The following is a 15008-nucleotide window of genomic DNA, read 5'->3' on the forward strand; positions in this document are numbered from 1 at the left end:
GTCTAACCACAAAGTTACTAAATGCATATGCTTTCCAACATATACCTAACATACCCTGTTTGTTTATATTACTATCACTCTTAGTTGTGCTGGGAGAGCTGGCTATCAATCCACACATATATAACATACTTTATTTCTTCATAAACCAAATCATAAAATAAGACAATCTCTGTTAGAACTATACAACTTAGCTGATCACCACATCCCCACCCCCAGCGACCTAGCCTAAGGTTATCTAAAACAAATACCTTATACCTCAAGGCATAGACTGATGACAATATTATAAAAGAAGATGTTTCAATACTCCAACCCCCCCCCCCACCAAAAAACAACAAAAAAAAAAAATGCAGCTGGTTTGAGTTTTTTTTCTATGATTATCCTCACGAGTTACTTCGAGGTATACGTGACATATTCACTGTAAACCACATCAAATAGTTGAACACAAACAACGAACATTTTCCAAGAAAGTTCTTTTCAGCATAGTCATATAATTTTGATGCAAATAAAGCATAAAATAGATGGGAAGTAAAACTATGACATTACACAGCACTTCCTGTGGTATATGAAAGGAAATAATTAATACAGCAGATGCACCTCTTTCATGAAAGTGGCAAAATACTGGAGTTATATAAAAAAAAAAAAAAAAAAAGGGGGGGGGGGGTGAACAGACAAAAATCTGGTTGAATCATTGAGTGTACCTTGCAGAATGAAGGAAATAGGATGCAATTCAGACCATGGTCTAAACCTCAAATTTGAAAGTGAGGGCTGCCTCTTGTAGAGTCAAGGTGAGCCAGTGTGGCTTATAACACACATTGAACCAAAACCATGACGGTATGAGTATATACATGAGTCAGTAGGTAAACAACAAACAAACAAGTGATCGTAATGATTAAGTGAGGGTGGTGATGTGGCTTAGTCACAAGTATGTCTGCTTTGCAGTCAACTCACTTGGGTTCAATTCCCAATGAGTCTAAAGGCCGCCGCACACTATACAACTTTCAGACACACAACTGACAGACTTTGGATTCGAAATAAATCACATTAGCCTCAGAATAAACATGCTTGTTTATTTCACATCCAAAGTTGCTTAGTCGTGCGACTAAAAGTTGTATAGTGTGTGGTTGCCTTAACTGAGCAATGTATTGACTGTGTAATCATACTGTCCCCTTCAGTAAGAGGTAAAACACTCGGTCCCTCAGATAGGACATTAACCCTCTGGGTGTCACAATAAATCAATTGGTACAATCCAATGGTGGAATCTTTGGAAATTGAAATTCATGGGTACTGTGACTACGCCCCTTCCCCCAGCCCCCTAAGAACATATTCTTTTATACTGCATGCACCCATGTGACATAAGAAATATGTGAACATACACACATACCTTTATATTGCCTCTCTCTGTCACTTCTTCTCCTTTCCTCTGCATATCTCTGTGTGGGTAAAATATAAAAAAGGTAAAGTAACTGACATGAAGAGAGAGAGCACAGGTTTATTTGAAATGACAAAAATGACAAGAATATGAAAATTGTGCTATGACAGATTTTTTATTTTTTTTTTAAATTATAGAAATTGTTACCCATTGTACAAATGCATATTGCTGCACATTTATGAGATCGATGCAAGTGCTGGCAAGGCCCATATAAAGTATAGCATGCACCTCGCATGTATTGGTGTCTTTCTCACGAGCACACCTTCCTTGAATCGAATGTGTTTGGGTTATTCTCCCATGCATATGACGATTTGGAAGATCGCAACTGATGATCTACATTTTTAACAAATATGGCAGAAAAAGGGAATTACCTGGAAAGTTCATGGAAACAGAAATAAAAAAGAATAGTCAAAGAGAATACGGAAATGAGTTTTATATCTTTGATTGACACATTTGTTGAACTGATATGCAAATAATATTCTGCACTTTAATGTGTGCTTAAAGGGTGTGTACAGTTCTGGTCGAGGTGAGGATTTAGCTTTTAACGTTTTGCGAGATATTCAGAAACTACTCTATGAGATGTCAAAGAGCATGCAGTTCTAAGGGGTATCAAAAGTTTATTCGATGAAAATCGGTGTTGAAATGGCTGAGATATCCAAAAACAAGGTGAAACAAAGAGATCCTAATAAAGTTGTGGCATGTCGCCTTTTATTATTAGCATTTTTTTTTTGATATCTCAGCCATTAGAAAACCAATTTTCATCAAATAAATGTTGAATCCTTCTCAAAATTACATGCTCTTTCATATTTCATAAGAGGCTTTTCATTACCTTACTTAGGAATGTTCAAAACATGAATCCCCACCTCAACCAGTACTGTACAGTCCCTTTAACATCTAAATTTCACAGAATTGGAGACAAACTGGGCTATATCTCCTTGAAATGTTTGTTTGTCTGTGTTTAAAAGTAAAGTGAAGGTGTTGCTTCCTCATCATCCAAGGCAATGACCCATTTTTTAAGGCAATGCTGTGAGGTTTCATGCTGATGCTATCTCATTACAGCTGACTGGATATACAATGTGTAGCCCACATTCAGCATAGTCAAATACATTCTCTCTCTCTTTTTTTTTTTCAAACAATTTCCTAGTAACAGCTGATTTCAAGTTACCTTGGCATAGTTTTTAAGATATGTTCTGAAAGTCCAGTATTAAGTTGCAATATCAGAAGGCATGCATCTCTTGCAAGGACATATCAAGTATCAGAAATGTAATCTTCTAACTTCCGCAAGCTAAACATTTCAGTCTACATGTAATGCATAAGCTTTATTGCCAATGAAAAAACAGTCATAACCAAACAAATGCTCTTAATACAGATACATGTATATGGACATTTGTCTATGGACGTCAACAAAATTTGCTCACATCTAATGACATATATAGGCCTAATGACATTAAGTGTATGTCTTATATATTTCGTAGGTATTGTCCAACATGTCATGTATAGGTCCTTTGATCAATGACCTGCCATAGACTGTCTGTGGTGAGTGAGATATTATGTCCCTTTTTCCCCAAAAAGCAGCACTTTTTCACCTAACCTTGATTGCATACTGTAATAGTCTAACAGTTAAAGGGTGTGTACAGTTCTGGTCGAGGTGGGGATTTAGCTTTTAACGTTTTGCGAGATATTCAAAAACCACTCTATGAGATGTCAAAGAGCATGCAATTCTAAAGGGTATCAAAAGTTTATTCGATGAAAATTGGTTTTGAAATGGCTGAGATATCCAAAAACAAGGTGAAACAAAGAGATCCTAATAAAGTTGTGGCATGTCGCCTTTTATTATTAGCATTTTTTTTTGATATCTCAGCCATTTGAAAACCAATTTTCATCAAATAAATGTTGAATCCTTCTTAAAATTACATGCACTTTCATATTTCATAAGAGGCTTTTCATTATCTCACTTAGGAATGTTCAAAACATGAATCCCCACCTCAACCAGTACTGTACATTCCCTTTAACATCTAAATTTCACAGAATTGGAGACAAACTGGGCTATATCTCCTTGAAATGTTTGTTTGTCTGTGTTTAAAAGTAAAGTGAAGGTGTTGCTTCCTCATCATCCAAGGCAATGACCCATTTTTTAAGGCAATGCTGTGAGGTTTCATGCTGATGCTATCTCATTACAGCTGACTGGATATACAATGTGTAGCCCACATTCAGTATAGTCAAATACATTCTCTCTCTCTCTTTTTTTTTCAAACAATTTCCTAGTAACAGCTGATTTCAAGTTACCTTGGCATAGTTTTTAAGATATGTTCTGAAAGTCCAGTATTAAGTTGCAATATCAAAAGGCATGCATCTCTTGCAAGGACGTATCAAGTATCAGAAATGTAATCTTCTAACTTCCGCAAACTAAACATTTCAGTCTAATGCATAAGCTTTATTGCCAATGGAAAAAAAGTCATATCCAAACAAATGCTCTTAAAACAGATACATGTATATGGACATTTGTCTATGGACGTCAGCAATATTTGCTCACATCTAATGACATATGTGACCCGCTACAACAAAAGGATCCGAAAGTCGCGGGAGGACAATTTTCTGAAAATGGCATGATATTATTCCCTTACTCTTCTACTTAAATTTAATATATAGCACAACTCATAAAAGTACTCGGTTGCGGAGATATCGATGATTTTATTAGCGCATGTCAAGTGGTTGAGGATATCAGAGTTTCGAGAAAAACGTCTTCAAAGTTATCTTTCCGACACTATCATGATCAAGGGGAGGCGAGACAGTTTTCACCGCTTGACAACCCTCGTATAGAAGGTACGCTCCTAGCAACCTCCTTGCTGTTCATTCAAGCTTAGCGCCAGTGGTCTACGCACAACCAATCAGTAATCAGGATGTCACGCATTGACCAATTAGATCACTCCCTCGTTGCTAGGGGCGGAGTCTAGCTGCGGCGCTAAATCCAAACCTTCAGACACGTTTCTGTTACACTGAAAGTCAGAAAATCATGGCCGAGAAAAACGCTGATTTCTTGCCTTTCCTTTGATCATTTAGCTTCGAAATTTCGGCAGATGATAGACAAAACATTAGAGCACAGAATTACACCAAAAACAGAAATCCAATTGTTTTGACCAATTTTGATGATGTGACTTCAAACTCGATTTTCTCGGCTCAGCCGTCAGCGACGTTAGGATCCTTTTGTTGTAGCGGGTCACATATATAGGCCTAATGACATTATCTGCATGTTTTATATATTTCGTAGGTATTGTCCAACATGTCATGTATAGGTCCTTTGATCAATGACCTGCAACAGACTGTCTGTGGCGAGTGAGATAATAGGGAGTTTTCGATTGGGTGAACGAGAGGGTTGTGACGCCAAGCGCAACCGTACGTCAAGGCGTCACGTCTGTACGTTGACCCGCTGCTAAAACACATTTCGATTTCGGGCACCGACGTCACGTCTCGTGGCGTGTGCAGGAGGCAACCTGTGCCTTGCGTGCATATATGCGGAATTTGTGACTTGTTTCTGTACTTGTATTTATTTTGTGTTAGACTAGATGCGTATCCTGGGAGGAATTATGTGGATTTTAAAACATGATGCATGGTAAGAATACAAGGTAAATGCACTGCTGCAGTAGGACAAAAGCACCGACCGAGATCTGTTTGCGTACAGCATTACGTGTAAATGCATGTGTGGGACTACGGTATGCAGTTGCAAAGTGCGAAACAGTGAAAGCGGGCAAATAAAGTAGGTACCAGAGGCTGTAGTTTGTATATCAGCGCTGCTGCTGTGACGTATCAAGATCATAAGCTTTCATGTAATTAGGATATCAATATTCTCTCGAAAGAAAAAGGAAAATAGGTGAACTGAGCACGGATTTCCCGAGAGTCATCGTGCCCTTTCGCACGACTTTCGTCTATCGCAAGAGGAGTGTGACGTCACAGATACGGTGGGTTGAGCGCGGCGCAACCGATTTGGGTGGACGGTGATAACCGGGGTTAACGCGTTCGAAATTTGTGCGATGAGCCGAGGGTCGACACTCGCGCATGCACAGTACGTAAAAACTACGTCAGAACAGGGTGATGCCTGGCTCAACGTGCAAATCGAAAAGTCCCTATTATCGTCTGTTGAGAATGAGAAGGGCGTTAAGTTGTCTCGAACACTATGGGTTTTGTGACAACTTATCGCCCTTATCATTCTCAACCGACGTTATGTCCCTTTTTCCCCAAAAAGTAGCACTTTTTCACCAAACCTTGATTGCATACTGTAATAGTCCAACAGTTAAACTCTTGCTATTTATTTCCTTTGCCTTATCATTTGTTTATAAATTCCCCCCTCCCCCCCCCCCCCCCCCCCATTTGGCAGGTTACACACAGGAATCACAGCTGCAGCGCATCAATCGGCAAGAGATTTTTGCAAGTCACATCAGAGCAATTATTCCATGGTAAATATAGACACCCTTCAGGCCGAAGGTTTGGCTCTGGAAATCCAAGGAGGAATGAATCTGCTCAGTACGGAAGCTGAGAAACCAAAGAAATTGACTGGACTGCTCACAGCCAAGTCTCCAATTCAAATGTTCATAACAATGCGGATTGTTCCACGGGTAACTCGCCAAGAAAAATCATACCATCATGAAACATACAGTGTGTGGCTTGAAGGGGAAAATTTCACTAAACACACATAGGGATTCAGTGAATGCAAAAAGTAATGTTAATTGTGAAACATTCTGAGAAAGTCTGAGGAAAATAAAATAAAATCCTTCCAAAGTTATGAATCTTTAGGGTAATGATCATTTCCATGTGCTGCCCTCTTTTGATGAAAACTCTGCAACAGGCTGTGATTCACAAAGTGTAGAACATTACAGAGAAAATGAAAATGAAATGTTATAGCTCAATGGGGTAAGAGCACCGGTCTGGCAATCTGGATGTCCTGGGTTTGAATCCCAATGGAATCCCATTTTCTTTGCACATTCTGCATTTATATCAAATATTCACTTTGTTATTAAAACAAAGAAGCACACTTCCCATCAACCTACTTGCATGTGGATCACGCTGATAAAAGTGGATGTGATCATGGCAACAGCGAAGAGAAGGCAATGTATATTATTATAACAAGTCACATGACTTAAAGGTGTCTCTGGATGCATTTTGTTTATGATGACTTCATCTTTATCTATGTATAATTCTTTACTGATGAGAAACATTTTGTGGACACAAACCCCGGACACAAATGGGTAATAGGGTGTTTCAGTCTTTAGCTGCTGATGTTTGATTCATTAATTCTCTCCAATAGTGCTTGTGCATCTAATTCTCTGTTGAGGGGGCAATTGTTTCACCAGGCTTCAGAATTGTTCTGACACCAACCACTACTACACTGCTCATTGGCTATCCTCAAAGTCATTATAAAATGTCACTGGATATATTGCATGCTAGTCTTTGCTCGCAGAGCTGAAAGTAAGGGATGTAGACAGATGTAAACCAGTGTTCATGGAGAGATATTGCTTAACCCTTTGCCAACTGTGACCTTTTGCTTCTGTGAAAATGATGGAGGTTCCGCAATCTGGTAGGGAAGTGGTTAATTCCAGGCTGAGGCAACATCGACTGAAGCCCTGATCGAAAGGATGTGAAACCTACACAATAATGTGTCACATGACAACAACCACATTGACAAAAGGAGGGGGGCGCACTTTTGGATTCATTACTACTCTGAAAAGAAGGATAATGGTCTGAACCTTGTCACAGTTCTCAGTTAGGAAAACTCTGGAGTGGGTGTGAATTGGGAGGAAGTCATTGGCTGTTACACGTGACTTAATTATGTTATGAAAGCGGGGATGCACGACATTAAAGTATCATGTGACTGAGGTTATGAATACTACTGAGCCTGCTTTAATCGTTACTAGTAGCTACATGTAAATGCCACAAAATTGCTAGTGGTAGCACATACGCCCTTCATCAAATGAAAACAAAAGTATTGCAACTGACAGACAAATTGCCCTACATCGACGTAAGAATTTCATGTATTTGAATAAAACAAAAGTATTGAGAACATTTTAATAATAAGAACATAAGCAAAGTATTAATACTAAATGGCCTTGTGGTTGGAGAAAAATGGTGATGTTGCATCAATATCCTAAATCTATATTGCCCTCAGGAGATCAAAGTAGAAGATATTTACATCTGCTATGTTAGTCTTTCTCCTTTTTGTGTGCATCGTGTTTTAGAGTGCGTGTGTCAGTTTAAGATACTCGGTGGTGAACTGTTGAACTTGAATCATATATGACGGATGTGAGGGGCAGCGTCAACAAACAAGATGACAAAAAAAAAAAAGAAAAAAGATGAGGCTGGCCCATCGTCACTATTTAACAGTTGCCTTAAAGGGGCATAATCCCAGATTCAGCAACCTATCACTGCATTACTACACTGACCATCAACTCATGAGTGTTGCATACAAAGACCACTTCCCTTAACCCTAATGGCACAGCAAGACCCCTTGTCTCCCATGGAGAGGGGCAAAACCTTTCCTTACTACTTACTCTCTGACAGCCATGTTCCAGTTCAACTAAGAAACTTTTAAATTCTTTATGAACCCATTTCTGTCCTCATAAAAATTTGCCACAGATGAGGAAAAGAAAGGAAGATGAATGAATATATCATGAGTGAGTAAACACAAAATTTGCTTGATCGACAAAAACCAAAACTAGCACCATCTTTTTTGTTTTTTCATTTGAAAGTGCTTCAGAAACAGCTAAACAATAGAAATGGTTTTGCTTATGAATAGATTAATTGGGGCAAACTTTTGATCAAGTGCGAATGTGGGTAAGAGATTCAAAAGAAATGTGAACGGGGTAAAATTATGTGAGTGGGAGGATTATGAACAACCAAGTGGCTTGGTACAGCTTTTAAGTAAAAACATTGTCTGGTTTATAGTCCTTTCACCTGCACTTAGGAATAAGCCCACACAATTAAAATGCTTCCTCTAAAATGAAAAAAAGGAAAGAAAAAGAACAAAGATTTTGTGGATTTTTGCCAGATCATAGAAAACCACCTTGCACTGCACAGACACAACTTGAAGCTGGATCAGAAATAGGCAGCAATTTCCAAGAACAATTATCTTGAACTTATTTTCAAACTGGACCAATAATTAAGTGTACCAATAAGAATGTAAGAGAGGAGAAAATGTATTCAGTAGAGAAAGTTCATTTTCTGTTGGGTTTTTTTTTCTCAAATGAACAGCTGAGTATCTGAAGTATTGATAGCACTGGAATTCACATTTTTCATTACCAATTTATTTGCTATTTGACTGTTCTTATTTGTTGTTGTTGTTGTTGTGTTGCTATAAAAAGCCTTTGTAAACAAACTAAACCTATGGCAAAGAAAAAGGATTGTGCATACTGTGTTAAGTTTCCGAGCGACGATATGCCGTGTGTATGAAACTGTAACCTGCTATTATAAAGTACTTCCCCTACTCACCTGATCCCTTGAAGCGCCCCCATTGGTGGCAAGCGGCCCAAGCGTCATACTGCCCTGTTTCCTTCGCTTCTCTCTCTCCTGTTCGTGTACCTATTGAGAACAGAAATAGGGTTGAAAAACAAAAATGGATTGGGAGCAGATACAAAAGATGAAAGAAAAGTGAAACTAATGACTCAATGAATAATTTTCAAAGTTTTACACAGGTTTATAAACAGAAAGGTGATACTACAGATAATTGTTCTTTTACAAATACTGAAGGTGGAACTGTAATTATTGTTACAGTTTACTTTTGCATTTTAATTTTTCCTTACAAAGAATAAAGAGGAGAATATGCTTTTGAATAAAATCGATACTTTTACTTTCCCAAAATAATTCTTTGAAAGTAGAAACCTTGAAGCCATCCCTGCAATGACATCATTTCAGTGTGAGTTCATGAACCCACTCAACACCATTGCTTTCAAAACACTGTTAACATTTATCCATGAAGAATTGCGGGTTGTGATAACAGACTTGATTTACAGTGTAGCACATTTTACATGTTATCAAGTCATGTTGCACTGTTGACACTTACCTGGAAAACAGTTAATTTCTTGTTTCTCTTCAAGTTATGATGTGCAATGTGCATACTGTTACCCAATATAATTGTATGATCTATCTATCTCATATCAAAGAAGCCAGTAAGATATAGAGAACGATGTCGTGTGCAGCAACATAAAACTTGACAAAGTCTACTGCTAGTAAAAGCAATCAGGCCTAATTCCCCTGTACTCAATATTTGACTGGCCAGTCATTAAAGGGGACCAATCACTCTTCAGTTTTTCAACCAATTGCCAACTTTCTCCTATGTCCTATATCCCTCGAGTGGTGATTTCTCTTAAGCCAGACGTGGGCAGCGATCACTACGCTGCCCACTGGTTTCTGTGCCTCTCTGATAGCCAAATTTGACAGGCCTATAATTAGAACTAATCTGAAGTATGAATCTGAGATGTCAAATAACATTTTATCCAGCTCACCCCCAAAAAAGAGTTTGGAAAAGCTCCTATATTGACACACAGGATCACCAGCAAGTCCCTATGGTTGCAATGCTTGCTGATTTTCAATCCTGTATTTTGTTTTCACCTGAGCAATCATACTTTACAATGGGTGCAGGCTTGAGTATGTATTAAACAACATGCTACAATACTAAATCCTCTCCAAAAAGAGCTAAACCTGCATTAGAAAGCATTCAAATTCAATGAGATATGACATTTGTAAGATGGGCAACAGGAAAATCCTTTTTTTCAATTCAGTGTTATTTATTTGGCAAGATTCTGAACTACACAAATCAGGATAAGTGAACAGATAATGTTGGAAATGGGACCCCTGAGAATGAACTTTGGCTGTCATTGGAAACCTTTAATATTTATTGTGTTTTCATTCATAAAGTATTAAACCCTTGGTGGTCTTATATATTTCACAAAAAAAAAAACCAAAACACAAAGTTCATCATAAAAATCAAATTATATATTTCTAGAACAGGAGAAACAAAATCAGCAATCCATTGAAGCAAATAACCTTTCTTGTTCAGTGAAAGAGCTAAAGTCTCTTATTTTTTTTTGTTTCTTTTTTATTGCATGCCCTAACATACATGAGAGAAGGTTCATTGTCTCCCCGATGCTCAGTGTTTCTGTGTCTTTCAAGCTCGTCTTTAAGAATGATAATCATGAACTTTGCTGAATTTGCCGAAGAATGCCATTTGTTTCTTTGTGCATGTGTGTATGTATCTACTCCATTAATGACAATAGATTATGCATCCTGTGAGTTCCTGACATTAACAGAAAAAACAAGAAACAAAAAGGAAAACAGGTTGCATTAACTTTGGGAGCATTATGTGGCCGCCAGCCATTGAAGAAACCATTGTCTGGAAAGGATGTTACAACTGAGCCAAAGGCATGATGACATGTGGTTGTCACGGTGACAGCACATTGCCACAAGCAAGCATCTTTTAGGGTGACATTCATCTGCTAATACCCCCTCTCCCCTCCCTCCCACTCCCCCCCCCCCCCCCCCCCACCACTCCCCTTTGAGAGTACATTGTGTGCAAGCATTGGATTTGTGCACAGGTGCAGAAGAAATAGAGGAGCCAGCTGGGATGTTTTTGACTTAGTCACCAATGAGCTGTGGGAGAAGAGTCATCCTTTCTTTTCCATTTCTTTCCTATTTTTTTTTGTGGGGGGGGGGGGGTGTCTTTTATTTATACAAGATTGATAAGTATTGCAAAAGGTTGTTCACCTTAGATTAGTGTGGTATCAGGAGACTGTTGAATGATTTCACAATGGACACGAGTCATGCAGGATGCTATGAACTTTTAAGGAAAAAAAAAACCAATGGCTCATCAATATACATTGTGCAGTGCCATCAGAGCACTGATGGAGTATTGATGTAACTTTGTGGAATTTCTAATGCTCTTATATTAATTGACTCTTCATACCATTCTTTTAATAGTGATAAAGGTTATAATCATTACAATGAAGAAAGTTCCAATGTTGAATAATTTGTCCAAAAAATCCCAACTACACTTGATCTCATTTCTTTAAGAACTTAAAATTTGCTATCATCACTACAACCTTTCCATAATGTCCACAAATGCTTCATTTTTTAATGTCAAAATTTTGAATGGACATAAGCCTGGTGGTCTCGTATCCCATCAGCAATTGACTGCATCTAAACATCAGAGTTCATATTTCTCAAAACTGTATTCATCCAATAGCGGGCTTGCACATCATTTCTTTGTGTATAAGGTTTTGGAAATAAGCACCACAGTTAGGCGATGATCAATGTTTGTCAAGTTTATGTGATTTTTGGGGTGGGATGTCAGGCTTGATGAAAGAGTTTATATTTTGAATGAGAATGGCATATGATAGAAGGATCCTTTGGGTTTACATCAGGTTTTAAACAGCTTCTGACCACACAAATGATAGAGAATTATGGGGTTTCAGGGATGGACAACTAAGGTGTTCCATAACTCACTTGGTAAGAGCACAAGTCTAGCATTACGGAGGTATCGGGTTTGAATCATGATGGAATCCCATTTTCTTTGCTTATTTTCATTAAAAACAAGTATATATTTGCGTGTTGTTACAATGTATTTTCATGTTGGTTCAGACGAGCACGAAATTCGCAATGGAAATGCACATGACGAATGTTCCACATTTTTACAGCGCGCTAAGTAGGGCGACCACATTAACCCTTCCCGGAAACGAGAGTTTGACTTGTGCCATTTGATTTCGCCTTCACCTTGGGAGCGAATTAATCCACCCATTTGCGGGCACCCAATTTTAAAACACTCCGCCACACTGATAAGCCACATGCTATTAGTGGAGTCTAACATGACATTGTATGACAGGTGTATGTTGTGCCTCTATGTGGGCAGAGGGGCACATTAACTCCTTGAGTCGGGAGGGGGGATTCTAATTTATCCACAAAGAATTTGAAATAAGTAAGAAAGATTATTTACTCGATGTATAGCATTCATTCCAGTTGATCTGTCCAATTATTGATGATTTGTCGGCGATAAATTGAACCAGTCAAATGTTTTTAAGAATGGAAAATACTCAAATTGAAGGATTTGTTGTGAGCTAGTGGTAGAAGGTGTGGTCTATCTTCTGACAAAATTTCAGACAAAATTTGATATAATTTTAGAAAAGAAGTGGCTTTGCCGGTTTACAATTGACGATTAATTGCATGTATCGTGAAACTGGATGTGTTTTTGTCAGAAATAACTTTTGTGCAGTCTATGGAGGACTTGGCCTGTTCAATTTATTAGTGATGAATTATGACAGTGCTGGGAAAAGTATACCCATGAAACTCATGGATTGATTTTCTTTTGTACAGATAAACTGTTTCTAAATTATCACAGCAAATTTTTCTTGAGGGGGAAACTTTTGCAGAAGGTTTTTATGTGTGATTTCAGCGACAATCATTTTTTTTTTCATGGAAAAGGTCCTGTTAGGAACTCTTAATTCTGATCTTGTACAGTCCAATCAATTTTATCACAATTATCTCATATTCTCTTTTAATTGCTCGGTGACACTACTTTCAGTGAAATGCTGAACATAGCCACCCTTTAAATCTTACTCATCTAAGCCAAATTCCTGGATGTATCTTTCATTAGTTCCGAGGTAACAGGGAGGGTAACATTTCACAGGGCAGGAAGCTCCCTCTTTCTTTCTTGCCTGCTGCCTCAAACCTCCTTTAATTTATCCCACCCCACCCTACCCCTACCCTACCCAAGCCCCATCCTGCCTTAGCCCCCCCCCCCCCCTTCCCACCCTTGTTTCTGCCACTATGAATAGATATGACAGCAACAAGGCATATAAGTTTACTCGCAAAGCAAGAGTACAGTGGGTTCTTTCTGGTAAAGATCTTCGTAGAAGTTCTTAACCTGTTGCTTACGAGAACCTAATGTGCCGTCACCAAATCCGTGGGGAATTTTTTTTTTTTTTTTAATGGGTTTACGAGAAATCTGTCCAATTAGTGACCAAAATGTGTATGGATGGTCAAAAAACATGCTGTGTGTTGGTTTTGTTCTTTGTCTTTCGTTTTCTGTCTTCTTTAACATACAGTCAAGTGTCGACTCCGGTTCCCTGACATTTGCTCCTGTAACAAATGCTCCCACGAAATATCTGCACGCTATCAAAACCAAACATGATTTCTACCTACATACATAACCCTAACCCTAATCCTCACATCAAACTAAACCTTAAACCCTATCACAACCCTAATCTTAAGTCCTTGGAGAAAATAAGACTGGAGCAATTGTTGCAGGAGCAAATGTTGTGTCACCGTAGACTCTGCTTGCTAGTAGTGTGCTGGGATCTCAGACAAGTCAGCACTGTCCGTCTTCTGACACAGAGGGCTCTCCTTTATGTTCTGCTTTTCTCGATGCCTTCTTCATGCAATGTTATCATTCTACTTTTTTAACATCCTTGTGTACTTCAAAGGATTATAAGTTTTCAAGGAGTCTGAGCAGCTCTAAGAGAGGGAGCTATCGTTGGAGAATCGAATATCTCACCCTGTTCCATAGTTCGTCCTGCCCGATGGACCCGGACTTGAACTCCGTCATGATAGTGGCCAGCTCCTCACACGTCAGGTTACAGTTCACAGCTAGCCATTCATCTGGATGTAGGAAAGAAAGTAGCAAACCAAATCAAATATAGAAACAAACACTAAAAAAAAAAAAAAGGATATTTAAGTCAAGCACTCTAGCACAATTTGTGCTGATGGAAAATCCATGCAGGAACACACTCACATATTTTCTTTTCTTCTAAATACCCACTCCAAAACTTGTGGATTTTCCAGTCTTCATTTATTTGTAGCATTTGAAGTAAAAAAAACTGCATCGTCTGCCAAGGGGTACTAGGCAGTTCCTTTGGGAGAAAGAAAACTCCAATCTTTGGGAAGGTCTGTTCATGAGGATAGTCTTTCTTTGCTGGCACTTTCCAACTCTCCATTCTCTTATTTCAAGCTGGTAGAGACTCTTGCTAATGGGATGAGGTACTGTGAAATTCATTCACTATTCATGGATATAATTATCATCTGTCAGGAATCATAACAGATGTCTGAAAATGTTGTTTTCAGATATCCATGCCAATCAGCAAACAGCACAGTTACAGGCAATGTTTTGCAAAGCAAAACTCTGACATTTTAATACAGTATCTATTGAGACTGCCTTTGGTTGAGTTCTCAGTTGTAAATGCTAATGTTATCAACCAAAGTTCAAGTTTGCTGACTCATGGCAGATTTGTTATGTTTTGTCTTTGTTTTAGTTCTCTAAAGCTTTTATGTGCCACCTTTCAACCCAGTTGTGTCTGAGATATAAACAATTTTCCTTGCAATTCACATAACCTGGAACTTTCTAAAAGCAATTTCATTGACTTTATCAAGCTTTTGTCTCTTCTCTCCCCTAACGCCTTTAACTTGTTCAAGACGAGCCCGGAGTATACTCACGCAGGTGTCTATGGAAAATGCATGTTATAGCAAATCAGCCTGTCCTCAACAGGTTAATCTCCTGTTGTCATTCTTGTGACATACAACATTTCTCCTTAATACCAAACACTTTTCC

At 38.5% G+C, this 15008-nt stretch overlaps 1 protein-coding gene across 1 annotated transcript in view; it reads right to left on the reverse strand.

The window, feature by feature from the left end:
* The window catches only part of LOC140242918 (SAM and SH3 domain-containing protein 1-like), a 101249-nt gene that overhangs the window by 31612 nt on the left and 54629 nt on the right, over positions 1-15008 (reverse strand). The window contains 3 exon segments of the mRNA XM_072322665.1: positions 1382-1430; positions 8906-8995; positions 13959-14062. Of these exon segments, the coding sequence (XP_072178766.1) occupies positions 1382-1430; positions 8906-8995; positions 13959-14062 (243 nt within the window).

Source organism: Diadema setosum, chromosome 19, assembly GCF_964275005.1.
Source record: "Diadema setosum chromosome 19, eeDiaSeto1, whole genome shotgun sequence".
NCBI lineage: Eukaryota > Metazoa > Echinodermata > Echinoidea > Diadematoida > Diadematidae > Diadema > Diadema setosum.